At 41.8% G+C, this 27,949-nt stretch overlaps 1 protein-coding gene across 1 annotated transcript in view; it reads right to left on the reverse strand.

Moving 5' to 3' along the window:
* LOC132883418 (mitogen-activated protein kinase kinase kinase 11) overlaps positions 1-27,949 on the reverse strand; it is a 51,832-nt gene that overhangs the window by 14,447 nt on the left and 9,436 nt on the right. Inside the window, exon 2 of the mRNA XM_060917048.1 lies at positions 343-523. Coding sequence (XP_060773031.1) covers positions 343-523 — 181 coding nt within the window. The remainder of the gene's footprint in view (positions 1-342; positions 524-27,949) is intronic.

The raw sequence follows: 27,949 nt of genomic DNA on the forward strand, positions 1-27,949 counted from the left end.
CGTTAAATCTATTTTACAGTCCATTACAGTCCACAACAGCTCTTTCCCATTTTCGATCCCTTTTTTTTGTGGTATTAGAGCTGTGTTTCTTTTGCCTACAGTGAAGTCACGTGTATTCCCACTACTGTGTGTTGTGCTGTCTAAACAACGTAATACAGCTAAAAAAATTAAGATTATGCAGCCTGATAACAATTGCGATTCATTTTTTCTTTCATCTATTTGAATCATCATAAATTTGTACCGCAATTTATCATCACATGATATATCGCTACATGCCTACTAAGTAAGGAACAAAATGCCAGCGTGTGTTGTTACAGGAAAATAATCAGTGATTTCACTCACCTCCACACGTCGCTGCCCTTGGAGAAGGTGGAAGATTTGATGACCTCTGGTGCCATCCAGGCATAGGTCCCCGCTGTGCTCATCTTGGTGGTCTTCTGCCACTCTCGCGCCAAACCGAAATCCGTGATCTTCAGAATGTTTCCATCAATCCCATTCTTCTCTATTGGATGTGCCAGGAGGACTGAGAGAGAGAGAGAGAGAGAGAGAGAGAGAGAGAGAGAGAGAGAGAGAAGTAAATATTGAACTAATCCTTTTCCAGTAAATGAAAGACTCCATCACCAGTGTGGCTTAAATCTGTATTCACACTGCTGTGTAAATCCAAGCTTATTTCATTACTATGTTATGATGAATATTTCAGCAAAATATCTCAACACACAACATGGTCACGAGCTATGGGTAGTGACTGAAAGAATGAGATCACGGATACAAGCGGTAGAAATGAGTTTTCTCCGCAGGGTGGCTGGGCTCTCCCTTAGACACAGGGTGAGAAGCTTGGTCATTCTGGAGAGACTCGGAGTAGAACCGCTGCTCCTCCACATTGAAAGGAGTCAGTTGAGGTGGTACGGGCACCTTGTTAGGATGCCCCCCTGGATGCCTCCCAAGGGAGGTTCTCTGGGCATGCCCCACCAGGAGGAGACCCCGGGGCAGACCCAGGACACACTGGAGAGATTACATCTCTCAGCTAGCCTGGGAACGCCTCGGTATTCTCTCGGAAGAGCTGGTGGAGGTGGCTGGGGAGAGGGAAGTCTGGGCTGCTCTGCTTAGGCTGCTACCTCCGCAACCCAGATCCGGATAAGCGGTAGAAAATGGATGGATCTCAACATAAGTCATGAAAAATTGCCCTGCGGCGCGCTTCTACATTAAATTACGCAGATTCAATTTTAAATATTCATATGGATTAAACATCAGGTGAACCGGTGAGGCGGAAAACTGACTGAATTGACATGCAACATGGTTAACAGGCAGGTAGAGATCACATGATTTCTTTGTCATGATTGGGTGGGGCGGCACAGTGGTGTAGTGGTTAGCGCTGTCGCCTCACAGCAAGAAGGTCCTGGGTTCGAGCCCCGGGGCCGGCGAGGGCCTTTCTGTGTGGAGTTTGCATGTTCTCCCCGTGTCCGCGTGGGTTTCCTCCGGGTGCTCCGGTTTCCCCCACAGTCCAAAGACGTGCAGGTTAGGTTAACTGGTGACTCTAAATTGACCGTAGGTGTGAATGTGAGTGTGAATGGTTGTCTGTGTCTATGTGTCAGCCCTGTGATGACCTGGCGACTTGTCCAGGGTGTACCCCGCCTTTCACCCGTAGTCAGCTGGGATAGGCTCCAGCTTGCCTGCGACCCTGTAGAAGGATAAAGTGGCTAGAGATAATGAGATGAGATGAGATGATTGGGTGGACACTCATTCACAAGGACTTGTACCGGTACTATGACGGATGATGAACATAATCTAAACCAAATAATAAGCGGATTTAAAAAGAGAGAAAAAAGTCACTGTTGACATAGTGACACTTTCTGAAGATTTTTATGGAAGGAGAGTTAGCAGGTTTTCCACCACAGGAAAGTCTTCAATGCAGGGAATGTGAGCTTTCTGATTTCTCTGTAACATGACGAGAGAAAAAAAAAGAAAGGCTGGGGCTATGATGTACGTATGTATGGTGATTTATCATTGCACTCCGAATATAAAGTGGCTGTGGTTGCAGATTTGCACGTCGCAGAAGAGTTGACTATTTTCTTTGACAGAGGTCTGTACTCTCCTTTCCAGTCTTAATTAATTTCATTGTAGCATGCATTTGTAATGAATGTTTAAGTAAAATGCTGGGAATTTAAGTCGTTAAAATAAGCACATCTGTCAGACGAACAAAATTATAGGTGTTTCTTTATCTCAGGAGGATGGGTGTGGCAGTAGCTTCAACTTGGTCCAAAAGAGATACAAAAGTATCCTTATGTTGCGTATACAGGCTTTACATCAGGAGTGAAAACACTGCCTAGCGAGCCAGTCCTGAAGTGTCCTGTATAACAATATCTCACGTGATGAATACAACATATTAATTCTAATCAATTATTGTTATGTGTAAGCTCGCATGAATCAGAACTGATGCTAAAGGCCCGACTTCAAAACAAAAGCTTCGGAAGTATCTGGTCTTCTTGTGAAAAGATGCAAACAGTGTGTGCGCGCGCGCTCTGTTATTCTAATATACCACTCTTTCTTTCTTTCTCTCCTTGTCTGTCTGTCTGTCTGTCTGTCTGTCTGTCTGTCTTTCTCTGTCTCCCTTGCTCTCTCACTTCCTCTTTGTTGGCAGAAAAGCAGAAGCGTGTGGATGCGTGAGACATCATGATCAAATGTGTCGCGAGACATTAGAGGGTGGGGAGAAACAGGGTTGCAACTTTGCCAGCACACTTCCTGTCCCCACCCCCAACACTCACACAAACAGCAATACCCACAGTCACAGCGTCAGCACGTCGTGCACAGCATGCACTGCAGTGGCAAGTACAAAAAAGGACCTGTGCAGCCACACACACACACACACACACACACACAGGCGTCTTTCAGTATCTCCAGATAGCCATCACAATCCAAGTGGAATTTGGACTCTGAACACACACTGTGAAATGCAGAAATGAAACAGCTCCTGTCTTCATTTTCTAATAAAGAACACACACAACGCTCACTGCTCCATTGCACCAGTTCTTCTCCAAAAATTCTGCCCAACCCAAACCCTGCAAGCCTGCTGCCAGCAACCACAAGCAAGCCAAAATCGATGGTAGAGAAACACACCACACACACACACACATAAAAAAAAAAAAGTGGTGGTTTCCTCCAGCTCGTTCTTATAACCTCCCCCACAGGACGTGACGCAAATCTGCCCTGCTCAAAAGTTCCTCAAAAGAGGACAGAAAATATCCCTTGTTTGACGCTGCTATAACTGGAGACTCACAAACACAAACCAGAAACACTTAAATGCTTTTGAATGCTCGACTCTGATTGGTCAAATGTTAGTGATTAACTTGTTTAGCGTTAATGGAAGGAGTCTCCAGTATCAGCGCTTTGAAAGAAACCTGAAAGCATGTTTGAAATTTTCCAACACGTGGATTTCTTTCAAAGTAACATGTAAACGTCTGTACATATGCGTTAACTACTGCTAACTGTACATACAATCTTACATACTCTAAACCTGTCCACTTCCCCTCTGTAAATATGCATTTAAATACTTACAAACATATCTGTATATTGTCACTGTTCATCACTGTATATACTGTAACATATAGCATCACTGCTTACTAGGGTGCATCAGTTGCCCCCAAAAAGTTCCTCCGATCATGATGCATTTTTGTTTTTATGTTCCTTTTGGTAAGAAAACACACTGGGTGAAATATTTTGACAAAATTCAAAAGTTTAATGGTGGCACCAGGAGCTCAAAGTTATGGAAAAAGCTGCTATTTTATGACTTTTATGACAAAATTTCGATCACTTTTCATGAAACATTATGGCACCTTATAGAGTATACCAAATATCTTAGATATACATTTTTAGTACATATTCTAAATATATTATCAAGCACAGTTTGAGTTTTAGCTGTTCATTGAATCATTGTTCAACTACTTTTAAACAATACAAATGTATTATGAATCACATTAACGCTTCTCAATCCCTTGCAAAGGTTCTTAACATGATCTCTGGGTCACAAGAAATCAATAAATGGAGTCCAAAATTGTGATTCAAACCTTACGCGAAAACATAAAATAAGCGTTTTTTGGCAAAAAAATGAACCTCATGGTGCCACCATTAGACTTTTGAATATGGTCAAAAAATTTTACAGGACGTCTTTATTGGTGAAAAGGAACACCCAAACAAAAATGCATCAGATTTTATGAAAGTGAGGGCAACTGATGCACCCTACTACTTACTTCTGGCACATTTCTGTAAATAATACTGTATTTTGCACTTCTGGTTAGATGCTAAGTGCATTTCATTGGCTTTGTACCTGTACTCTGCACAATGACAAAATTGAATCTAATCTAATCTGTAATTGTGTAAATAAACAAGCTGTAATTGTGAAAAGGACATAATTTCTTTCGTAGATGTTCCACAACATTAAATAACTATCAATGGATAAAACATAATACCAGTCATCCTTTAGTAACTAAGGAAGGAAAGAAGTAAATAAAGAGCAATCTTTGCTTTGGCATAAGAGGAATAAAACACTTCACAACATGATGTTTTTGAAAAATAATCGAATTTCCAATAACAGCACACTTCAAGTGTTCGTTCCTTACTTAGGCATGAAATAAACTAGAAGGGCACTCAGTCGACTGCATACTTCCACCAAGCCACATATTAGGATCTGCATCAAAATCGAACCAAGTGTTCCCTGGCCCATGGCCCACCTTTCCTCCAAGTTTCATCCAAATCCATTCACTACTTTTTGAGTTATGTTGGGAAAAGGCAAAAACAATCCTGGCTCCACGTACATATCTGGATCCTGGATCTACAAACATATCCGTCCGGAGTTGCATCAAAATCTACTCAATTGTTCCTTGGCCCATGGCCCATCTTTCCACCAAACTTCATCCAAATCCATTCACTACTTTTTGAGTTACATTGGGAAAAGGCAAAAAACAATCCTGGCTCTGCGTACATATGTGGATCCTGGATCTACAAACATCTCTGGAGGAGTTGCAGTAAAACCTACTCAATTGTTCCTTGGCCCATGGCCCACCTTTCCACCAAACTTTATCCTAATCCATTCACTACTTTTTGAGTTATGTTGGGAAAAGGCAAAAACAATCCTGGCTCCATGTACATATCCGGATCCTGGATCTACAAACATCCGGAGTTGTATCAAAATCTACTCAACTGTTCCTTGACCCATGGCCCACCTTTCCACCAAACTTTATCCAAATCCGTTCACTACTCCAACAACACTGATGGAGGTAACAACCCAGAGAATATCTTTAAAAAAAAATTTAAGTTAGGCGTTAGATATCAAAAATACATCAGCTTTGGAAGTTCAGTTCTTGATAATAGAACAAGCTACATTTTTCTTTTTCTTGTTTTCTTAACTTTAAGAGACAGAAAAAGAAGTTTCAGTGATGGATATAGTTATTGTTCTGAGAAATAGTTACTCTACACCTACAATGTACCATAGCCCTTTTCCCAAGCTTAACAGCATGAGTCGTGAAAATCTTTTCATATTTCTCTGCATTCATCATGACAGAGCTGTCACTAAGCTCCACTGAAACCAACATCCAGCTTGTACTTCTTGCCAGCTTTCTTTCTGACATACTGGTGCCTTTGTGAACTAAGAATCTCACAATTGCTCTTGCTTTTAGCCAAAAACATGGTTTCTTAGCTGCGACACACCCTGCAGAACCATTCCTTCCCACAGTCCAAGTACTGACTTGAGTGCCAGATGCTGAGCAAGTATGTTGCCTGGCTTTATTTCTAGCCTTTAAGGAAATGATAAGTATTGTTCATCAACATCCAGACATATACAGAGTTTTAGCTTCTCTGCAACATTTACTGTCTCTGGTTGCTTTGATTCAAATTCACATCATCCTGAAAAATCCAATCTAATCAGCTGACCTCTATAAAATTGCTAACCGTCTATAAAATTATACTTTTATATTCTTGGCCATTTTCAAGTAACTATCATCCAATGCACCAAGCCAATGACATGAGTTTCCTGGATAAACATCAAGATTGGAGCATTTGTAGCATCTAAACTGTGCTTTGAGAAGAATATAAGAAATACTTGGAACACCAGTTCTCATGGAATTGATTGATTTAATTTTTTGGGGAAAAAATATGCCCATAATTATTGGGATGGTTTTTTGGCAGACACAAACTAATTTAGTGCAACTATAGGTCAGTGTGATTAATGAAACAATGGTCTCAAACACCTGGTGAGAATCTTGCCTGCATTTCAAGGGCTGATTTCTTCTATTCTGATCAGCTAAATGAAAAATAAAGACCACTGGCTTTCTTGAGAATGAATGCTCAGATGCTGAATTCATTCTGAATTTTATTTTTGTCTTGACCAAAGTGATTCATTTTATATGTACGGAATCAACTCCAAAGTTTTGGGATTGACTCAAATGCCAGAAATCAAAGAACTGATACATAGTGGATGTGAAGAAATTAATAAATTAATCACAATGCCAAAATGGTGAGTGGATTTTACTCCAAATCTTAAACTTGTTTTAGTTTTCCAATGCCTGGATTCAATGATTTGACTCTTTTTGGGATCAACTTCCAGAACGTTTGACGTGAACTGAAAGCAAGTTGATAGTTTGACTTGACATCCATCCATCCATTATCTGTAGCTGCTTATCCTGTTCTACAGGGTCGCAGGCAAGCTGGAGCCTATCCCAGCTGACTATGGGCGAGAGGCGGGGTACACCCTGGACAAGTTGCCAAGTCATCGCAGGACTTGACATACTATATTTAAATATATATTGTTTACTTTAGGAAAACTGAACCAGTAATCAAAGCTATTGAGCAGACAAAAAAATAGTTGAACTACATAGAAGAGTAATGCCGCTTTTCCACTACCAACGAGGCTGAGTTGGGCTGAGCCGTGCCGTGCTGAGTTGGGCTGAGTCGAGCTGAGTGGGGCTGTTGGAGTTGCATTTCGAATACAACCGCGCTGAACCGTGCTGGCTGGAAGTGGGCGGACACATTGGGTGGAGTTAGCGAAAGTGGGTGGACGTCATGTGATGTCGTTAGGCGGCGCAAACAGTGACATCAGTGATCTTTTAAGCGGTAGTCTCACGACCCGGATAGTAAACAATAAACATGGAGGACATGGAGTCGTTAGTGTTGCTGGTCTTGGTGCTGTGGCTTGTTGTCACTGACAACGCCAACAGATACTGGCAAGAGCGTATAGATGAGGCGAGGCGCATAAGGCTTCAGAAATTCTCGTAATTCGTAATTCTTCTTCTTCCGGGTTTACGGTGTTTACAGATCCCAGCGTGCTCGCGGGGCGTGTGTGGGCATGTGAGGACACTCCTCCTCACCAATCAGTGCACAGAGGAGTGTCTCCTCACACCCCTAGCCCCACTCGGCTCGGTTTGGCTCGCTTCAGCCCCACTCCAAAACCGTGCGAGTTTTGGGTGCTGAGTAAGGCTGAAGCGAGCTGAGTCGTGCTGCTCTGAGGTAGTCGAAACGCGAGCCGTGTCGGGCTGAAGTGAGCTGAAAAAGGGTAGTGGAAAAGGGCCATAAGTGATTCAAATAGCTACAATACCTGTGGAGTCTGGAATCGACTCCAGCACTTTGAGGCTGACTCTTAGGGAATCAGGGCATCGACTCTTTTTGGGATCGACTCCCATAACCTTCAGTGTCAACTAAAAGCAAGATGGCGATTTGACATGCTATATATATATATATATATATATATATATATATATATATAGTTTTTTTATAAGTTTTATTTATATATATATATATATATATATATATATATAAATAAAATTTTACATAATAACCTACAGTAACAAACCAATAATGAGATTATGTTTTTATACATTTGATTATGTATTTTTATTATTAATTGTTGTGCAACAGTGTGCATTCCTGCAGATGCATATGGATGTGCTTTGTATACAGAAGGCACGCACGCACACACACGCACACACACACACACAGTGCTGAGTCAGCATGTCTGCCTGCTGCTCCTGTGGTGGAAAGCAGGGCCACTGAGAGTTCACACACTTCCACTAGCTTTGGAGCTTCACTGAGAGCAGAACACCACCACGATAAAGAAGATTAAGAGTGATTCACAGAGAGGTAAAGAACCAATATCAGCTCCTTAGCTGAAAAATATAGCTACTCTAACCAAAAAACCACAGGACAGGTCGTTCGACCAACTGCAGTGAGCCGTAACCACCAATTTAGTCCCACATTCACCCAAGAGCTACGGTGATTTCAGACCAGTGTTTTCTTAAACAGTATCTGTTCGGCCCTGAGCCAGGAAGCTGTTTTTTGATGTGGTGGCACAGGAAAATGAAACAAAGGAGAGAAATGAGGGCGCGCTAGACACCATGCTGAATGAACACTGCCGCTATGAGAGACAGTAACCATGACAACAGGCTGTGTTTGTTGTTTGTTGACTGTTTGAAAGACAGTGATGTTGGTAAGCTGAATGGCACAGGCTGAACCCGGTCACACCATACACCCACGGAGCTGCAACCACAGATTGAGGGAGATATTTGTGAAACATTCCTTTGAGGAAACTTTACATTCGTGTTTTAGCTAAAATTTTCTGTTTTAATTACAGGCCTCTGAGCCTGAGCTTTGTGTCGTTCATTCGCTGAATAAATTAGGAGGCATGGCCTCTGGGCCTGTCAGTGCTTGTGAAGGAGGTGAAGTAGGTGTGGCCTTTGTCCATAACAGTCTCTGTGAAGAATTTAAGGGGTGTAGTCTCTGTAATTGTCAGTCCATATGGAAAGTAGGAGGTGTGGCCTTTGTTCATGTCAATCTCTGTAAAGAAATTAGAAGGTGTGACCTTTGTACCTGTCATTCACTTTTAAGAAAGTAGGAGGTGTGGCCTTTGTAGCTGTCAGTCTTGAAAGAAATTAGGAGGTGTGGCCTTTATACCAGTCATTGTCTGTGAACAAATTAGGAGGTGTGGCCTTTGTTCATGTAGGTCTCTGTGAAGAAATTAGGAGGTGTGGCCTTTGTACCAGTCATTGTCTGTGAAAAAATTAGATGTGGCCTTTTGTAGCTGTCAGCCTTCGTGGAGAAATTAGGAGGTGTGGCCTTTGTAGCTGTCAGCCTTTATGAAGAAATTAGGAGGTGTGGCCTTTGTAGCTGTCAGCCTTTGTGAAGAAATTAGGAGGTGTGGCCTTTGCACCAGTCATTGTCTGTGAACAAATTAGGAGGTGTGGCCTTTGTAGCTGTCAGCCTTCGTGAAGAAATTAGGAGGTGTGGCCTTTGTAGCTGTCAGGCTTTGTGAAGAAATTAGGAGGTGTGGCCTTTGTTCATGTCAGTCTCTGTGAAGAAATTAGGAGGTGTGGCCTTTGTTTATGTCAGGCTCTGTGAAGAAATTAGGAGGTGTGGCCTGTGTTCATGTCAGTCTCTGTGAAGAAATTAGGAGGTGTGGCCTTTGTTCATGTCAGTCTCTGTGAAGAAATTAGGAGGTGTGGCCTGTGTTCATGTCAGTCTCTGTGAAGAAATTAGGAGGTGTGGCCTGTGTTCATGTCAGTCTCTGTGAAGAAATTAGGAGGTGTGGCCTGTGTTCATGTCAGTCTCTGTGAAGAAATTAGGAGGTGTGGCCTGTGTTCATGTCAGTCTCTGTGAAGAAATTAGGAGGTGTGGCCTGTGTTCATGTCAGTCTCTGTGAAGAAATTAGGAGGTGTGGCCTTTGTAGCTGTCAGCCTTCATGAAGAAATTAGGAGGTGTGGCCTTTGTAGCTGTCAAACTTTCTTAAGAAATTAGGTGGTGTGGCCTTTGTAGCTGTCAGCCTTTGTGAAGAAATTAGGAGGTGTGGCCTTTGTTCATGTCAGTCTCTGTGAAGAAATTAGGAGGTGTGGCCTTTGTAGCTGTCAACCTTTGTTAAGAAATTAGGAGGTGTGGCCTTTGTTCATGTCAGTCTCTGTGAAGAAATTAGGAGGTGTGGCCTTTGTAGCTGTCAGCCTTTGTGAAGAAATTAGGAGATGTGGCCTTTGTAGCTGTCAGCCTTTGTGAAGAAATTAGGAGGTGTGGCCTTTGTAGCTGTCAGCCTTTGTGAAGAAATTAGGAGGTGTGGCCTTTGTTCATGTCAGTCTCTGTGAAGAAATTAGGAGGTGTGGCCTTTGTAGCTGTCAACCTTTGTTAAGAAATTAGGAGGTGTGGCCTTTGTTCATGTCAGTCTCTGTGAAGAAATTAGGAGGTGTGGCCTTTGTAGCTGTCAGCCTTTGTGAAGAAATTAGGAGATGTGGCCTTTGTAGCTGTCAGCCTTTGTGAAGAAATTAGGAGGTGTGGCCTTTGTACCAGTCATTGTCTGTGAACAAATTAGGAGGTGTGGCCTTTGTTCATGTCAGTTTCTGTGAAGAAATTATGAGGTGTGACCTTTGTAGCTGTCAGCCTTTGTGAAGAAATTAGGAGGTGTGGCCTTTGTACCAGTCATTGTCTGTGAAGAAATTAGGAGGTGTGGCCTTTGTTCATGTCAGTCTCTGAAGAAATTAGGAGGTGTGGCCTTTGTTCATGTCAGTCTCTGAAGAAATTAGGAGGTGTGGCCTTTGTAGCTGTCAGCCTTTTGAAGAAATTAGGAGGTGTGGCCTTCATTCATGTCAGTCTCTGTGAAGAAATTAGGAGGTGTGGCCTTTGTAGCTGTCAACCTTTGTGAAGAAATTAGGAGGTGTGGCCTTTGTTCATGTCAGTCTCTGTGAAGAAATTAGGAGGTGTGGCCTTTGTAGCGGTCAGCCTTTGTGAAGAAATTAGGAGATGTGGCCTTTGTAGCTGTCAGCCTTTGTGAAGAAATTAGGAGGTGTGGCCTTTGTACCAGTCATTGTCTGTGAAGAAATTAGGAGGTGTGGCCTTTGTTCATGTCGGTCTCTGAAGAAATTAGGAGGTGTGACCTTTGTAGCGGTCAGCCTTTGTGAAGAAATTAGGAGATGTGGCCTTTGTAGCTGTCAGCCTTTGTGAAGAAATTAGGAGGTGTGGCCTTTGTACCAGTCATTGTCTGTGAACAAATTAGGAGGTGTGGCCTTTGTTCATGTCAGTTTCTGTGAAGAAATTAGGAGGTGTGACCTTTGTAGCTGTCAGCCTTTGTGAAGAAATTAGGAGGTGTGGCCTTTGTACCAGTCATTGTCTGTGAAGAAATTAGGAGGTGTGGCCTTTGTTCATGTCGGTCTCTGAAGAAATTAGGAGGTGTGGCCTTTGTTCATGTCGGTCTCTGAGGAAATTAGGTGTGGCCTTTGTTCATTTCGGTGTCTGTGAAGAAATTAGGAGGTGTGGCCTTTGTAGCTGTCAGCCTTTTGAAGAAATTAGGAGGTGTGGCCTTCATTCATGTCAGTCTCTGTGAAGAAATTAGGAGGTGTGGCCTTTGTAGCTGTCAACCTTTGTGAAGAAATTAGGAGGTGTGGCCTTTGTAGCTGTCAACCTTTGTGAAGAAATTAGGAGGTGTGGCCTTTGTAGCTGTCAACCTTTGTTAAGAAATTAGGTAGTGTGGCCTTTGTTCATGTCAGTCTCTGTGAAGAAATTAAGAGGTGTGGCCTTTGTAGCTGTCAGCCTTTGAAGAAATTAGGAGGTGTGGCCTTTGTAGCTGTCAACCTTTGTGAAGAAATTAGGAGGTGTGACCTTTGTAGCTGTCAAACTTTGTTAAGAAATTAGGTAGTGTGGCCTTTGTTCATGTCAGTCTCTGTGAAGAAATTAAGAGGTGTGGCCTTTGTAGCTGTCAGCCTTTGAAGAAATTAGGAGGTGTGGCCTTTGTAGCTGTCAACCTTTGTGAAGAAATTAGGAGGTGTGGCCTTTGTTCATGTCAGTCTCTGTGAAGAAATTAGGAGGTGTGGCCTTTGTAGCTGTCAGCCTTTGTGAAGAAATTAGGAGGTGTGGCCTTTGTAGCTGTCAGCCTTTGTGAAGAAATTAGGAGGTGTGGCCTTTGTACCAGTCATTGTCTGTGAACAAATTAGGAGGTGTGGCCTTTGTTCATGTCAGTCTCTGTGAAGAAATTAGGAGGTGTGGCCTTTGTAGCTGTCAGGCTTTGTGAAGAAATTAGGAGGTGTGGCCTTTGTTCATGTCAGTCTCTGTGAAAAAATTAGGAGGTGTGGCCTTCGTTTATGTCAGTCTCTGTGAAGAAATTAGGAGGTGTGGCTTTTGTTTATGTCAGTCTCTGTGAAGAAATTAGAAGGTGTGGCCTTTGTTCACGTCAGTCTCTGTGAAGAAATTAGGAGGTGTGGCTTCTATGCCTGTCAGCCCCAGTAAAGAAGGCGCGGCCTCTCTGCCTGTCAGTGCCAATGAAGGAGGTGAAGGAGACATGGCCTTTGTGTCCATTATTCTCAGTGAAGAAGGCCCAAGTGTTCATATGTTCTAGTGAAGAAGGTGAAGGAGGTGTGGCCTCTGTGCTCATCTGTCTGAGTGAAGGATGTGTCGCTGATGTGCCTGTCAGTCTCAGGAAAATGGGCGTGGCTACTGTGCCTGTTAGTCTCCGTGAGACACGTACTGTGCCAGTCAATCCCAATTAGCTGTGTGGCCTCATTTTTTTTTTTATTACAATCAGACTGAACTGTATTGTATTCATGAACATTCTCATAAAACTCATTCCCTTGTGTTTCTTTTCTCACCCTCCATTCTGTCATTCTCTCCTTGTGCTGTCCTTCCTCCCTTCACTATTGTATTGCTCGTCTTCTGTTCTCTGCCTGCATTCTCTCTTCCTCCCTCTCTCCTTCTTTCTCTCTCTCCATAACCTTTCTACATTCTCTCCATGTGTGATTACCCTCTCTTTGTGTAAGTGTATGAGTGTGTATGAGTGTGAGGTTGCCCGACAGCATGTGTGTCAGTGCACTGCTCCCCACAGAGACAAAGCCCTCCTTCTTCCAGGGGGAAAACCCCCACCCTGCCGGAATTCTGCTCCCACCCACGGCCCAGAGAGAGACACAGAGAGAGAGAGAAGGAGACGGACGAAAGAAAAGTAGACATCAGGACAGGTCACGATACTAATAATGTTCAGAATATCCCACCTCATTACACCCCGTGTCCACTGAAACGATTTAATGACATGATCTAAAGTACATTATACCACAGTGCTGCGCTATTCTTGAAACTGATTTGTCAGCACTTCTGCTAGGTTAATATTAATGCACTCATTCGAATACAATATCGTTTCTATAGTAACAGCTGGGACTTGTATAGTGCACGTAATTTAAGTCGAACTATAAAGGAATTAAAACACATACGGGGAAAACATTAACATGTAATAACGTTAAATAACTCAAGTTACGTGATGACCCATGGAAATTATGGACGTTATGCTATAAGCTAGCTAATAGTACTGTCGGTACGCTAGCAATGTGCACTTTTGCTAAGTATTACATAATCTATTTAGCAGCTAATCTTGATTTACTGATATGACCAGCCTATGCTCTTAGCTTTAAAAGACGTCTAAAAAAAAATTCCCTGGCATTATAAATGGTTAAAACGCTGCTTGCTTGGTCACATATTAACCCGAATCATGATCCATTAACCTCAGCGAAAGCCTGATATTCTGGAGGCACGTCAGTCAGGAGCTGATGGTTAACTAACCCTAGCATCATTTCAGAAAAAGGGGAATTCTGCTGCTCATATCATTTTAAGTTCAGCATGGAGAGGTGACGGGCAAAAGTATGCACCCCACTTGATGATTCAAACAGTGTTGAATGGTGCACTATCATGTTGCAAGATCTAATATTTGTTCAGGGAACAGGGGTGGAAAGGTACAGCTGGGTGGCTGGCTAATAACAGGACTATAAAAATCCCTTATATCCCTGTGGGCTCAGTCTCCTCCCACTGCTACTACAAAAAGTGCTTAGAGAGCGAAACTTACCTTATTGCACAACCCTGTACATTCAAGAATGCATTGTCTCGCTACATACATACACACACACACACACACACACACACACACACACAGTAGTATGCAAAAGTCTAAGGCACATGTAAATAAATGCTGTAGACAAAAAATGGCTTAAAAATAATGAAACGAAATGTTTCAACATAAAAAAAATACTATAAAAACAGCAGGAAGCCATAATAAATTAAACGAAGTCAATATTTGGTGCGAGACGACCCTTTGCTTTAAAATAGTCTGAGGTACGGTGAGTGCAGTTTGATGCGGAAATGAGCTGTAGGTTTTACTGAGCATCTTACAGAACCAGCCACAGTTCTTCTGGACACTTTAACTGTCACACTCGCGTCTTCATTTTGCACCAAAACCCAGCAGCCTTCATTATGTTTTCTTTTTTAATCTGAAAAGTGCTCTGTTATGTAATATGCTGCTCAGATACAATCATTTTTTCTGTAACATTTAATTTTGTGCTGGAAAACAAACGTTTGGATTCTAAAATGTTTTTTTTGTACTGACTCGATAATATCAAAGTCATAAAATAAAATTCTACTTTATGACTTCGACATTATCGAGTCAGTATAACAAAGTTTGTATGAAAAAAAAATAGGGTGCCTAAGACTTTTGCACAGTACTTATGTGTGTGTATTATATATATATATTTATTTTTAAATTGGCATTATCTTAACCATCTTCACCTGGAATGCTTTTCAATTAACAGGTGTGCCTCGTCAAAAGTTAATTAGTGGACGAGTTTCTTGCTTTCTTAATGCGTTTGAGACTACAATAGTAAATAGTAAATAATAAAAATACAGTAAATAGCTTTATTCCATCCACAACTGTAGTAATCCATATTACGTCAAGAACCGCTCACCTAAGTAAAGAGAAACAACATCCATCATTACTTTAAGACACGAAGAGTCTTTTAATTAATAAAAATAAAGAAAAAGCACTGAATCAAAACTTGTGTCCCCAAACTTTTGACCGGTACTGGAACAGTTCTAACATTATTAAGTTGTCTACACACCGAAAGCGAGCATATCGGTGATTAAAACTTATTCCGCGATAATCTTTAATTCATGATGAGACTGCTTGGTTTGGGAAGGAAAATGGATAGAGAAGCATAAATTTCAACTACACACTAATACTATCCAAAATTAGATTGACATTTTATCCACAGTTAACTCTCCTACAAAAATAATAATAATCACCACTGAGCTATTAAACATGGGAAAATTCGCTGATGGTCAAATTATCAGAAACCAATGATTTTGTTCATTATATTTATATTTTGGGCGGCACGGTGGTGTAGTGGTTAGCGCTGTCGCCTCACAGCAAGAAGGTCCGGGTTCGAGCCCCGTGGCCGGCGAGGGCCTTTCTGTGTGGAGTTTGCATGTTCTCCCCATGTCCGCGTGGGTTTCCTCCGGGTGCTCCGGTTTCCCCCACAGTCCAAAGACATGCAGGTTAGGTTAACTGGTGACTCTAAATTGACCGTAGGTGTGAATGTGAGTGTGAATGGTTGTCTGTGTCTATGTGTCAGCCCTGTGATGACCTGGCGACTTGTCCAGGGTGTACCCCGCCTTTCGCCCGTAGTCAGCTGGGATAGGCTCCAGCTTGCCTGCGACCCAGTAGAACAGGATAAAGCGGCTAGAGATGAGATGAGATTTATATTTTGCTTGTTTGATTGTTTAAAAGTAATGCTAAAATGTCACTATTTTCAAAGTTAAACATCTGGGCCATGTAGCTAATAGCTAGCGTCTCAACACTGTGTACGAGTTTAAGCTATTTTATTTAGAGTATTTTCATGTGGGAAAAAAAAGAGAAATTGGTAAAGACCATCCTACCGTCCAACTCTGAAATGAAGTACCACTTTTAAAAAAATGAGTAAGAGTGCTAGTTATCATTATGCTAGCTTGTATCTAGCCATGTTATCTAGTCAACTTTAAAAGTGCATATTATACATCAAGGATTTTGGAAAATGAGAAATGTGTGCTCAACGCTTGGAAAACTCCTTCATTTAGTGTCCTGTCGACTTCCTGTCATGCTTGACTCTTCAGTGTCTCCGTTTTCCGACTGCACTCATCCGGTTTTCATTTTATCTCCAATAATATATCACCACAAGCACGTGGACGCGTGCAAGAACTGGTGTTTAATCGATAATAATAATGCTAAATCCTTTCACCTCTCAATGAAAACATTAAGATCTTTCTTGAGATCATTCATGTCATTTAAAAAAAAAAAACATTAGGTGGCATGCAATTATCGGAAAACTATCCATGATAGCGTGCTATGATGCGGGCTAACATGAAGCAGAGTTACTGTTACTTCCCTGATGTTATTTATTTTCCAATAACAGCATGCCTTCAAGTGTTTTATTGCTCTGATACAACAGCAATTTGTCAAAGAATGACGCATCATACTTTTTATTCATTTACAGTTACGTTTAACATCATCGAAAGTCTGCTGTCACGTGACAGCTGTTGTATATTGTAATTTTATCATGTCATTTCCTCACCAACTTTTTTTTTTGCTCTTTTGTCAAGTTATTAAGACAACAAATATTGCTGCTTGCGACCAAGAAAATGCAAATCAACAAACGATTATTTTAAGTCCCTGTGTAAGTTGTTACTATTGAAATGATAACATAAAACAAGTGCATTGATATCAACCTGGGATTTGTCTTGTAGGCGCAACTACTCCAAGATGTCAACCAGCTTTGGCCAATCAGAATTGAGAATTTTTTTTTTAAGATTTTTTTTGGGCTTTTTTCACTGGATAGGACAGTGTAGAGACAGGAAATGAGTGGGAGAGAGAGATGGGGAGGGATCGGGAAATGACCTTGGGTCGGAATCGAACCCGGGTCCCCGGATTTATGGTATGGCACCTTCTCCACCTGAACCACGACGCCCCCAGAATCGAGAATTTGACAGCGGTACAGCATCAAGAAGTGCTTATGAGATGAGATGTTTTTCCTCACAGATATTGAGAACAATATATTGTATTTCCAAACTAAATCACAATCCTTATTTCAGCGCTCATGGTTGGCAAATCATGGTGGGTAACCATCATGAGTCAACATGACTGTTTGTGTTTTCAAACACTGTGTGCAGATTTCACTGTGTATAATTGAACAACTGAATATTTCGGGTTTATTTTCTGATCTGCAGCACCATCTGAGGATCTGTAGCTTCCAGGACGTACAGCTGTCCAAACAGCGTGGCAACATTTATACCCAAATACCAAAAAAAAATGCTGGCATTGGTTGAGCCGACATGACTGGAGCTCACCCACACCATACCACACACACGGTACATTTCAGCTGTATTTAATCTTAAATACGATACAGAATCCATCTGATTAATTCGTGTAACCAGAGCATGACTGGATATTTTAGATACCAAAAGTCTGTTACTATGGTTACCATGGACAAGTATGGCATTTGAACAAAATATTTACAGCAAAAATTCAAATGGATTTCAAATGAAAACTCGTCTGATAACATGGTCGTATTCAGATACTAAGACAAAGTTTTTTGTTTGTTTTTTGCTGATTCTGATTGGTCGTTAAGCGTTGATTAATTTTCTATAACAGCAGCTCTGGTTTACATCAGTGTGCTCAGTTTAATACTTTCTTGACTAACAACTTACACAGGGACTTTTATGGTGGAGGCTCAATTTAAACAGATTTTAAAAATGTATGCAATCATTAGTTGTGTTGTGTTTCCATGAATCTGCATAATGCGCAATTTGAAATAGCGAACTAAACAAATGAGTAATGAAAACGCGAATTTCAAAAAAAAAAAAAAAACCTCATATCGCAAAATAAGTTTTTAAGGCTCGCATGAGGTGGTTTTTCACCAGTATTTTGCAAAATTGAAATAGAAACACATTGTTCGTATTTAATTTTAAGTCACGCAGAGCAAATGGAAACACTCCCTTTCTGTAAAAACAGCGCTCTATAAGAGCTCATGTGAAAGGTGAAAACTAGCTTTAATCGCATCAGTGAACAGAAACACAGACCATTCACAATTGTGTTCTGGTAAAAGTTTTAAAATATCACTTCTACTGGGCAAAAAACTGAAATGGAAACCTGGCTATTGTGTGATTGAAGTTCTCTAAAACGTGTTTAGCATTTATGGAAGAAGTTTCGAGTATCAGTGATTTGTAACATGAGGTTTTCCTCCTTGGTAAAGTCTTCAGAATGGAGTGTTTTGTGCTTTTCAGTTTCTTGCTAACCTGACAAGCTATGGTTTTTTTGTTTGTTTTTTGTTTACTTGTTTTAACAGTGAGGAAAAGTGGCTGGTGATAACGGAGCTGTTGTGGATGTTCCACCACGTTAAATGAAAATAAGTATAAAAGAGATAAAAAGGACTGCATTCTGTAACTAGAAGGGCACTCAACAGAGTGCATACCTCCGCCAAACCACATATCAACATCAAAATCAAATCACTTGAATCTAGGATAATGCTAAAGCTGTACACCAAATTTCACCAAAATCCGTTCATTCCTTTTTGAGTTATGTTGGAAACAGACAAAAAAAAAAAAATCCTAGATCCACATATATATCTGGATCCTGGATTCACATACATGTCCGGATTTGGAGCAAAATTTCATCAATTGTTCCATGGCCCATGGTCCACCTTTCCACCAAATTTCATCCAACTCCATTCACTACTTTTTGAGCTATGTTGGAAACAGACAAACAAGCGGAGGCAAAAACACAACCTCCTCCAACAAAATTGGCAGAGGTAAGAAATAATAAGTAATCTTGGTCAAACTGGACCAAATAGGAAGGGTATACAGTGCCTACAAATTTAAAACTACAATGCTATAGCATCAATGTAACAGGCTGTATAGGTTAAATAATCATCTCCATTACTCATCTCGTTATCTCTAGCCGCTTTATCCTGTCCTACAGGGTCGCGGGCAAGCTGGAGCCTATCCCAGCTGACTACGGGCGAAAGGCGGGGTACACCCTGGACAAGTCACCAGGTCATCACAGGGCTGACACATAGACACAGACAACCATTCACACACACATTCACACCTACGGTCAATTTAGAGTCACCAGTTAACCTAACCTGCATGTCTTTGGACTGTGGGGGAAACCGGAGCACCCGGAGGAAACCCACGTGGACACGGGGAGAACATGCAAACTCCGCACAGAAAGGCCCTCGCCGGCCACGGGGCTCGAACCCGGACCTTCTTGCTGTGAGGCAACAGCGCTAACCACTACACCACCGTGCCGCCCATCTCCATTACTATGAGGCAAAATTAAAAATCAATCTAAGACAATAAAATGATATCACAACCTTGTGATTTTCTTTCATTAAGAGGTTAGAAGAGGAAATAAGATACAAAAGTCAGCAAAAATAATAATAAACCCCTCACTAGTAAGTTAAACAAAGTCTTACACACACACACACACACACACACACACTTGGATCTCTTCAGGTCCTGTATGTCAGATGGACACCTGCCCTCCTCCTGGCCTCCTCCTGCCCACATTTCCCTCTGTCATCTCCGGATACAGCCAGCTCTCTTTTCCAAAATAAAGAGACAATACCGCTGTGCTGCTTTTCCTTATCAGCCCCAGCCAAAGAAGACAGGGAGGGGAAAAAGCTGACTAGTGCCCTCTGTTTCCTGCCCTTTTTTAAACTGTTCACTTAAAACAACGCTCTCTGACTTCAGAACGGTGCAGATTTTATCAGACTGAGTTTCCTTTGATAGAAAACACAAACACCATTCAACTGTTAAAGCAAGAAAAAGCTTCTTTCGTTGGAGGAAAAAATCTTAATATGAAGCCATATCAAGAATCTGTTGCTGCTTTCCACCTCCGCACTCTGATATGTTTCATCTTTATGCTCTGAATGTCGTGGTGAGTGATGTGAAGAAATAGTACAGTAGAGGTCAAAAGTTTCCATACACTCATCATGGGCATGAATTTCATGGCAGTATTGGGCTTTCGGTCATTTTGTTTGAATTGTTCCTTTTTGTGGGGAAGAATACTTATTGTACAACAAAAAACAAGAATTTATTTTGGGTCTGACACCAACTCGGGGCCAAAAAAACATACATACAGCCACTTAGCCACAGTGATTAATTCAGTGGTGCTGGAAGTTTCAAAATATCTTAACTTGATCACTAACTCAACTTCCTCCTAGTGATCCTTCTTGACTACAGCTGGTAGTGTCTCCATGCCAATGTAAAAAAACATTTGTTTGGTGAGTACAAGTTATTAGGACGTGTAGCCACTTGGCCAAGGTCTGGAATAAAATCCAAACGTCATCCTCAGCTGAGAGGACATTGGTTCAGATGGTCAGGAACAACCCAGGAACCACCAAGGCACAGACCTGCCATGAACTAGAATCTGCTGGAACACCAGTATCACTATCTACAGTCAAGAGAGTTTTACATTACCATGGACTGAGAGGCTGGTTTCCAACAAAGAAGCCTATGTTCCAAAATCAACACCTTCAAACTGGACTAAAGTTTGCAGTTGACCACATGGACAAAGAAAAAGCCTTCTGGAGGAAAGTTTTATGGTCAGATAAGCCAAAGATGGAGTTGTTTGGTCGCATTGACCAGAGGTATGTTTGAAGGAGTAAGGGTGATGCATTCAAGCCCAAGAACACTGTACCAAATGTTAAGCATGGTTAAAAGAAAAAGCGGCTGGAATTATGAAGCCTCAGAATTCTTCAGGATAACTTCAAACCATTAGCAGGACGGTTGAAACTTGGACCCAGTTGGGCATTCCAACAGGACAATGACCCCAAACACATCAAAAGTGGTTGTGGAACAAATAAACCAGGCTAATATTAAGCTTTTAGAATGGCCTTCCCAAAGTCCTGACCTCAACCCGATGGAAAATAAGTTGACTGTGTTTAAAAGTCAGGTCTGTGCCAGGAAACCAACAAATTTAATTGAACTCGATGAATTCTGCCAAGAAGAGTGATCAAATATCCAACCAGAATTCTGCCAGAAGTTTGCTGATGGCTACCAAAAGCGTTTGGTCAAGGTGAAACTTGCTAAGGGACATTTAACCAAATATCAGGTATGCTGGAGGTATATTTCCGACCCTGTGTTGAATTCAGAAAACTCAAAATAAATCAAACTCATGCACCAAATTCTTGTTTATTTCTATTAAAAGACATATGTTGTACAATCATTTTTCGCAAGAAAAAGAACAGTTCAAATAAAGCATTGAAAGCCAAATATTGCCATGATGTTCATGCCCACGATGAGTGTATGTAAACTTCTGAACGCAACTGTACAAGAGCCTACTTTTTTGTACTGTGACACACATCGCATCTTGTGAGAACATCACAAGATGACAGATTTCATCAATGGTCCTGTTCACACTTGATATTAGCGTCTGTCTTGCGTGCATCTTGTTACGAAACTGTTTATAACTGCGATTACATAAATGGGAAAAGGAACTAACTAGTTTCAGACTATAAATGGATTTTAAAAAGTTCATTAGTAAATTAAGCAATGCTGTGGTATAAGAGGAATAAAACCCTATGGGACATTCTCTTAGTGGAAAACAATCCACTTTGGGCCTCAGCACCCTGTTTTATCACCTACATAATTAATTATATAATATACTCACTCAATATTTACCATAAGAAACACACAAATCAACAATTTGATAATCCAGACGCAATAGATTAAAATAAAAACTGGAAAAAAACAAGAATTACACCATTTTAAGTTGAAGGAGAGTAGGGGTAATAGTGAGTAATAATATTTACAAGCTGCGCAGTCAGGAACTGCTTGGTGGCAGTGCCAATTCCAAAAGTTCAGCTGGATGGTGTGTTTTTACGTGATTCTACAGATAATCCTTCAACAACCTCTTTGTCGAACATCCACATTCATCTGCTGCCCAAAGAGTCTGAATGTTTCTGAAGATTTTCACCTACTAAATATAATAAACTAAATGTTAAATATATACGTATCTAATGCTAACCAAGTCGAACACTAATTGACAGAAATGCAAAGATTGAGACAACGCAAAGGATTGGCACATGAGATTGGCGGTATGGGGCGGGGCTTTCGGGTGATGTCCTAATTAATATATGGCTCATCTCGTGTTTTACTGGAGAGAAAAAAAAAAAACTGTTTGTTTGGTATTTTTTGTGCGACATCGAAACGTATTAGCAAAAAAATGTTGGCAAGTCTGATAGCATAATATATTATTATACATACAGGACGCTTTTTCAATGGAATAAAAGCGTGTTCTATTCCCTTCTAGCAGGTTTCATTCATTTGGTTTGACAGCATCCAATATTGTTCGCATGTTGCTTATCCTACATGTATTATGTCACTCTACCCAATGGAGAATGAGCGTTAAATATGGTTTACAATATTGCATGGTTGCCAAGACAACATGACGTCAGACGTCGGAGACGTAAAACTTCCACGCTAGCGAGCGACTGTGACAATTTGCAAGCAAGCATGGCCGCCGGGTTTGCTTCATTAAATACGGAAGATTTTGAGAGAATTTTGAAAGAGAAAGATGCGTTGAACACCCAAAAGGAATGTATAATAATAATAATAATAATAATAATATTGGTTGGCTTTTTTTGTGGTATATGAGATATATTCCATTCAGCTAGCAACTCGTCTTCAACTCGATCAATATCATGCTAGCTGAATGGAATATATCTCATATACCACTCAACACCAGCCAATATTATTTAAATATAATATGGCAGTGTAATATCATGTCGAGATGATTAAATCACACACGCCTATTCCAGGATATAATCCAATAGTGGACTGGATTAGAAAAGAATACATTCTGTCCCATTCGGAATGTAGTAAGAAAGACAGCCGTCTCTTAAAGCTGGAAAAGGCTTGGACAGAAACGTTTGAGAAAATAAATTCATCGTTATGCTAAAGACTATGGCGACATGTCGCTGTCAGGATTTGTGCACAGTAGTTGAGTAGCATCTCATCTCTCTCTCTCTCTGTCTCTCTCTCCGTCTTTCTCTGTCTGTCTCTATGTTTCTATAATCATGCCGTCTGATTAGACCGCACATTCTTCCAGAAGGTCACGCAGCCCCAAATTACCCTCATGGAACCAATAGCCCAGGTATGGGTGCGGCAAACAAAGAGGAACACGAAGAAAGATGTTTTCAACGAACTATAAAAAAGTCTGCATGGGCGTTTAAATTAGAAATATGCACAACATGCTATCCAAGTCCATGGAAAAACACGGCACGCTGGTTATATCTGATTCCTGTCCTCTCGGGAAAAAGCGAGGGACAAAAGAAGGAAAGTGGAGAGGGAGGGAGAGAGAGAGAGAGAGAGGGGAAAAAGTGTTGATGTTCTTGAGAAAGGCCAGGACCGAGTGCTTAGCTTTGGCGCTTTCCCACGATTTCCCAGCTATCCTAGGGAGTGTGTGCGTGTGTGGGCCCGGGTGAATATTTGTTGCCTGGGTGAGGCAAGTGCACCGAGTGTATGTGTGTGCGTGTATGTGTGTATATATCATTGTACTGGCACTTCTTTCACTTTCTAAGTGCAAATGGGTAATGGATAACATGTGCATGTGTGCATACGTGTGTGTGTGTGTGTGTGTGTGTGTGTGTGTGTGTGTGTGTGTGTGTGCGCACCTAAAAGAGCTTCCTTTCTGTATTTGCTTACAGTGGAATTCCAGTTATGGTCTCTGGCTCGTGGCCAAAGCTTTTCCCATCAACTGCACCAATACAAGGCTGCCTTCTCAGCATCTCTCACACACACACACACACCTATAAATGCTTATCCACCTATCTATCTTTGTCTATCTGTCCATCTATCGATCCATTCATCCATCTTTTTTTTATTTAAAGCATGTAATAAAAAAATAATAAACAACACATTTGTACATGTAGCAATTAAATAAAAAGAATAATAAAGTCTAAAAATAATTTTTAAACAAATTATAAATTTGGGCGGCACGGTGGTGTAGTGGTTAGCGCTGTCGCCTCACAGCAAGAAGGTCCAGGTTCGAACCCAGCGGCCGGCGAGGGCCTTTCTGTATGGAGTTTGCATGTTCTCCCCGTGTCCGCGTGGGTTTCCTCCGGGTGCTCCGGTTTCCCCCACAGTCCAAAGACATGCAGTTAGGTTAACGTGGGGCGGCCTTGGGCTGAAGTGCCCTTGAGCAAGGTACCGAACCTCTGACTGCTCCCCGGGCGCTGTAGTCTGGCTGCCCACTGCTCTGGGTGTGTGTGTGTGTGTGTGTGTGTTCACTGCTTCAGATGGGTTAAATGCAGAGGATGAATTCCACTGTGCTTGAAGTGTGCATGTGACAAATAAAGGTTTCTTCTTCTTCTAAATAAATGAAAATTAAAAATAAAATTAACATTCTAAATTTAAAAAGTAATTAAAAAATAATAAAAATAAAAAGTATTAAAACTCATCACGGGCGGCACGGTGGTGTAGTGGTTAGCGCTGTCGCCTCACAGCAAGAAGGTCCTGGGTTCGAGCCCCGGGGCCGGCGAGGGCCTTTCTGTGTGGAGTTTGCATGTTCTCCCCGTGTCCGCGTGGGTTTCCTCCGGGTACTCCGGTTTCCCCCACAGTCCAAAGACATGCAGGTTAGGTTAACTGGTGGCTCTAAATTGACCGTAGGTGTGAATGTGAGTGTGAATGGTTGTCTGTGTCTATGTGTCAGCCCTGTGATGACCTGGCGACTTGTCCAGGGTGTACCCCGCCTTTCGCCCGTAGTCAGCTGGGATAGGCTCCAGCTTGCCTGTGACCCTGTAGAAGGATGAAGCGGCTAGAGATAATGAGATGATGAGAAAACTCATCACGATTCTATCTTAAACCTTTCGGCATAAATGCGCAAAACATCCTAACTGGACTTCTAATTGGACTGACTCGTACATTTTCAAGCTTTTGTTTTTTTTATACCAAATGATTACAGTTTACACCAATCACGGATCTGCTAAATCCCGTCATGGCTCTGTGGACCCGACATGGTGCCTCGACACTTGAACCCACTTGGAGATTCAGGCTACGTTTACATTAGACCGTATCTATCTCGTTTTCTTCGCAGATGCACTGTCCGTTTACATTAAACCGCCTGGAAACGCCGGGAAACGGGAATCCGCCAGCGTCCACGTATTCAATCCAGATCGTGTCTGGTCCGGTGCTGTGTAAACATTCAGAATACGCAGATACGCTGTGCTGAGCTCTAGCTGGCGTCGTCATTGGACAACGTCACTGTGACATCCACCTTCCTGATTCGTTGGCGTTGGTCATGTGACGCGACTGCTGAAAAACGGCGCGGACTTCCGCCTTGTATCACCTTTCATTAAAGAGTATAAAAGTATGAAAATACTGCAAATACTGATGCAAATACTGCCCATTGTGTAGTTATGATTGTCTTTAGGCTTGCCATCCTTCCACTTGCAAGTGGTAAGTGATGTGCGCTGGGATCACACACACAGCGGCTCAGTCCCGAATCACAGCTTGTTCACTTCACTCGCGCGCTCTGTGAGCTGCGCAGGGCCGGAGTGCGCACCCTCCAGAGGGCACTCGCTGTTCAGGGCGGAGTGATTTGGAGCGCAGGATGCCTGCGGAGCCGAGCGTATCCGTGTATTGGCGTTGCTATGTGCACGCAAATCGTGTATTGGTGTTGCTGTGTGCACGCTAATCATTTTAAAAACGTTAATCTGATGATCCGCTGATACGGTCTAATGTAAACATGGGCTCAGTCACAGGCAGAGCCAGAGGCAGCTGTTAAAAGACTAGTGCACTTGATAGGGAGTCTTATTGGTTCCTTGTGCCTCTTTCCTGAGACCTCACGGCACACAACACACATCTGTTTGTGAAAGGCTTTGCTCGTAGACTCACTGCTGACACATACGGTACATCAAACACCAGTAGCAACAGCTTGAGGCTGATAAGCGCTCTGTATTTCCTGTCTGGTTCCCCTTCTAGTGCCCTAAAAAGTGCGTCCCACTCTCTTCGCTCACTACATAATGTTGTAGATTCGGCAAAAAACCTAAATTACACTCGTATTTGGATTTACATGGCTCTGTTCCAAATAACTCCACCATGTGTACGCTTCGCTCGATACAGAGCAGCCACTAGAGAAACGACTCGACTTCAGGATGCTGTGCAGTCCCTTGGGAGAAGTAGTAAACGAGTTAAAAGTGAGAGAGACAGAGAGAGAGAGAGAGAGAGAGAGAGGGGAAAGAAAAACACAGGATGTCACATTCTGGCACAACAAGAGCTTGGGAGACAAGTATGGACAAGTCTAGGACAAAGGGTTTCGGAAAGAGTCAAAAAAAAAAAAATAAGGGGCCATGAAAGAGAGAGAGAGAGAGAGAGAGAGAGAGAGAGAGAGAGAGAGAATATCACAAAAGTGGATTGTATGTTTCTCAAAAAAGCTTCATGAGACAGGTGTTTTACATGGAGCGTAAAGGTGTGTTATTAAAGGTGTAAGAAGAACAACAGACGAAAGGATAGAGCAAGAGAGCGACAAAAAACAAGCAGACATGCTAAAGAATGAGGAAAAGAAAAGGGTGGAGGTGTTGCCCAACTGAAAATCGAGTGCCACAACCAGAACACAGGATTCAGGCCACACTTACAGCACAAACATCTGAGATATTGTGGAAATAGTGAAATCTTTTTTTTTGAATAATTAAAATAAAATTAACTATTTAATTACGACAGAAGTGTAAAGCTGCCAGGCCAGAAAAAAAAAAGAAAACCAGATCAGTGTCACAATATTTATTGTTTATTTTTAAGATAGGTTTTTTTTTTCCATGTTTTAACAAGATACCGAGATATTTAACAATATATTTTTATTTTATTACAACATACAAACTTGTTATAACAACAAACTTTCCTTGTTATAATAAACTTATGACATGAATCATTTCATGTCATAATAAGTTATCATGTTATGAATAGTATAAGATAAATAGTCTATTGTTATAACAAAAAACAGTTTCTTGTTGATGTGAAAAGTTTGTATGTTGTAATAACATGAATATATCTTGTTATAGCAATAAACTTTTCACATTATAACCGATTCATTTTCGCATTTAATATTTGCATTAATAAAATGATAAAGGTTTTTTTTGTCCTTTTCAATGTTAAATATACATTTTCGGAATAATATATATCTCATCTCATCTCATTATCTCTAGCCGCTTTATCCTTCTACAGGGTCGCAGGCAAGCTGGAGCCTATCCCAGCTGACTACGGGCGAAAGGCGGGGTACACCCTGGACAAGTCGCCAGGTCATCACAGGGCTGACACATAGCCCATGTTTACATTAGACCGTATCAGCGGATCATCAGATTAACGTTTTTAAAACGATTAGTGTGCACACAGCAACACCAATACACGATTTGCGTGCACACAGCAACACCAATACACGGATACGCTCGGCTCCGCAGGCATCCTGCGCTCCAAATCACTCCGCCCTGAACAGCGAGTGCCCTCTGGAGGGTGCGCACTCCGGCCCTGCGCAGCTCACAGAGCGCGCGAGTGAAGTGCACAAGCTGTGATTCGGGACTGAGCCGCTGTGTGTGTGATCCCAGCGCAGATCACTTACCACTTGCAAGTGGAAGGATGGCAAGCCTAAAGACAATCATAACTACACAATGGGCAGTATTTGCATCAGTATTTGCAGTATTTTCATACTTTTATACTCTTTAATGAAAGGTGATACAAGGCGGAAGTCCGCGCCGTTTTTCAGCAGTCACGTCACATGACCAACGCCAGCGAATCAGGAAGGTGGATGTCACAGTGACGTTGTCCAATGACGACGCCAGCTAGAGCTCAGCACAGCGTATTCGCGTATTCTCAATGTTTACACAGCACCGGAGCTGACACGATCTGGATTGAATACGTGGACCCTGGCGGATTCCCGTTTCCCAGCGTTTCCAGGCGGTTTAATGTAAACGGACAGTGCATCCGCGAAGAAAACGAGACAGATACGGTCTAATGTAAACTTGGCCATAGACACAGACAACCATTCACACTCACATTCACACCTACGGTCGATTTAGAGTCACCAGTTAACCTAACCTGCATGTCTTTGGACTGTGGGGGAAACCGGAGCACCCGGAGGAAACCCACGCGGACACGGGGAGAA

The sequence above is a fragment of the Neoarius graeffei genome, chromosome 3, assembly GCF_027579695.1.
Source record: "Neoarius graeffei isolate fNeoGra1 chromosome 3, fNeoGra1.pri, whole genome shotgun sequence".
Taxonomy (NCBI): domain Eukaryota; kingdom Metazoa; phylum Chordata; class Actinopteri; order Siluriformes; family Ariidae; genus Neoarius; species Neoarius graeffei.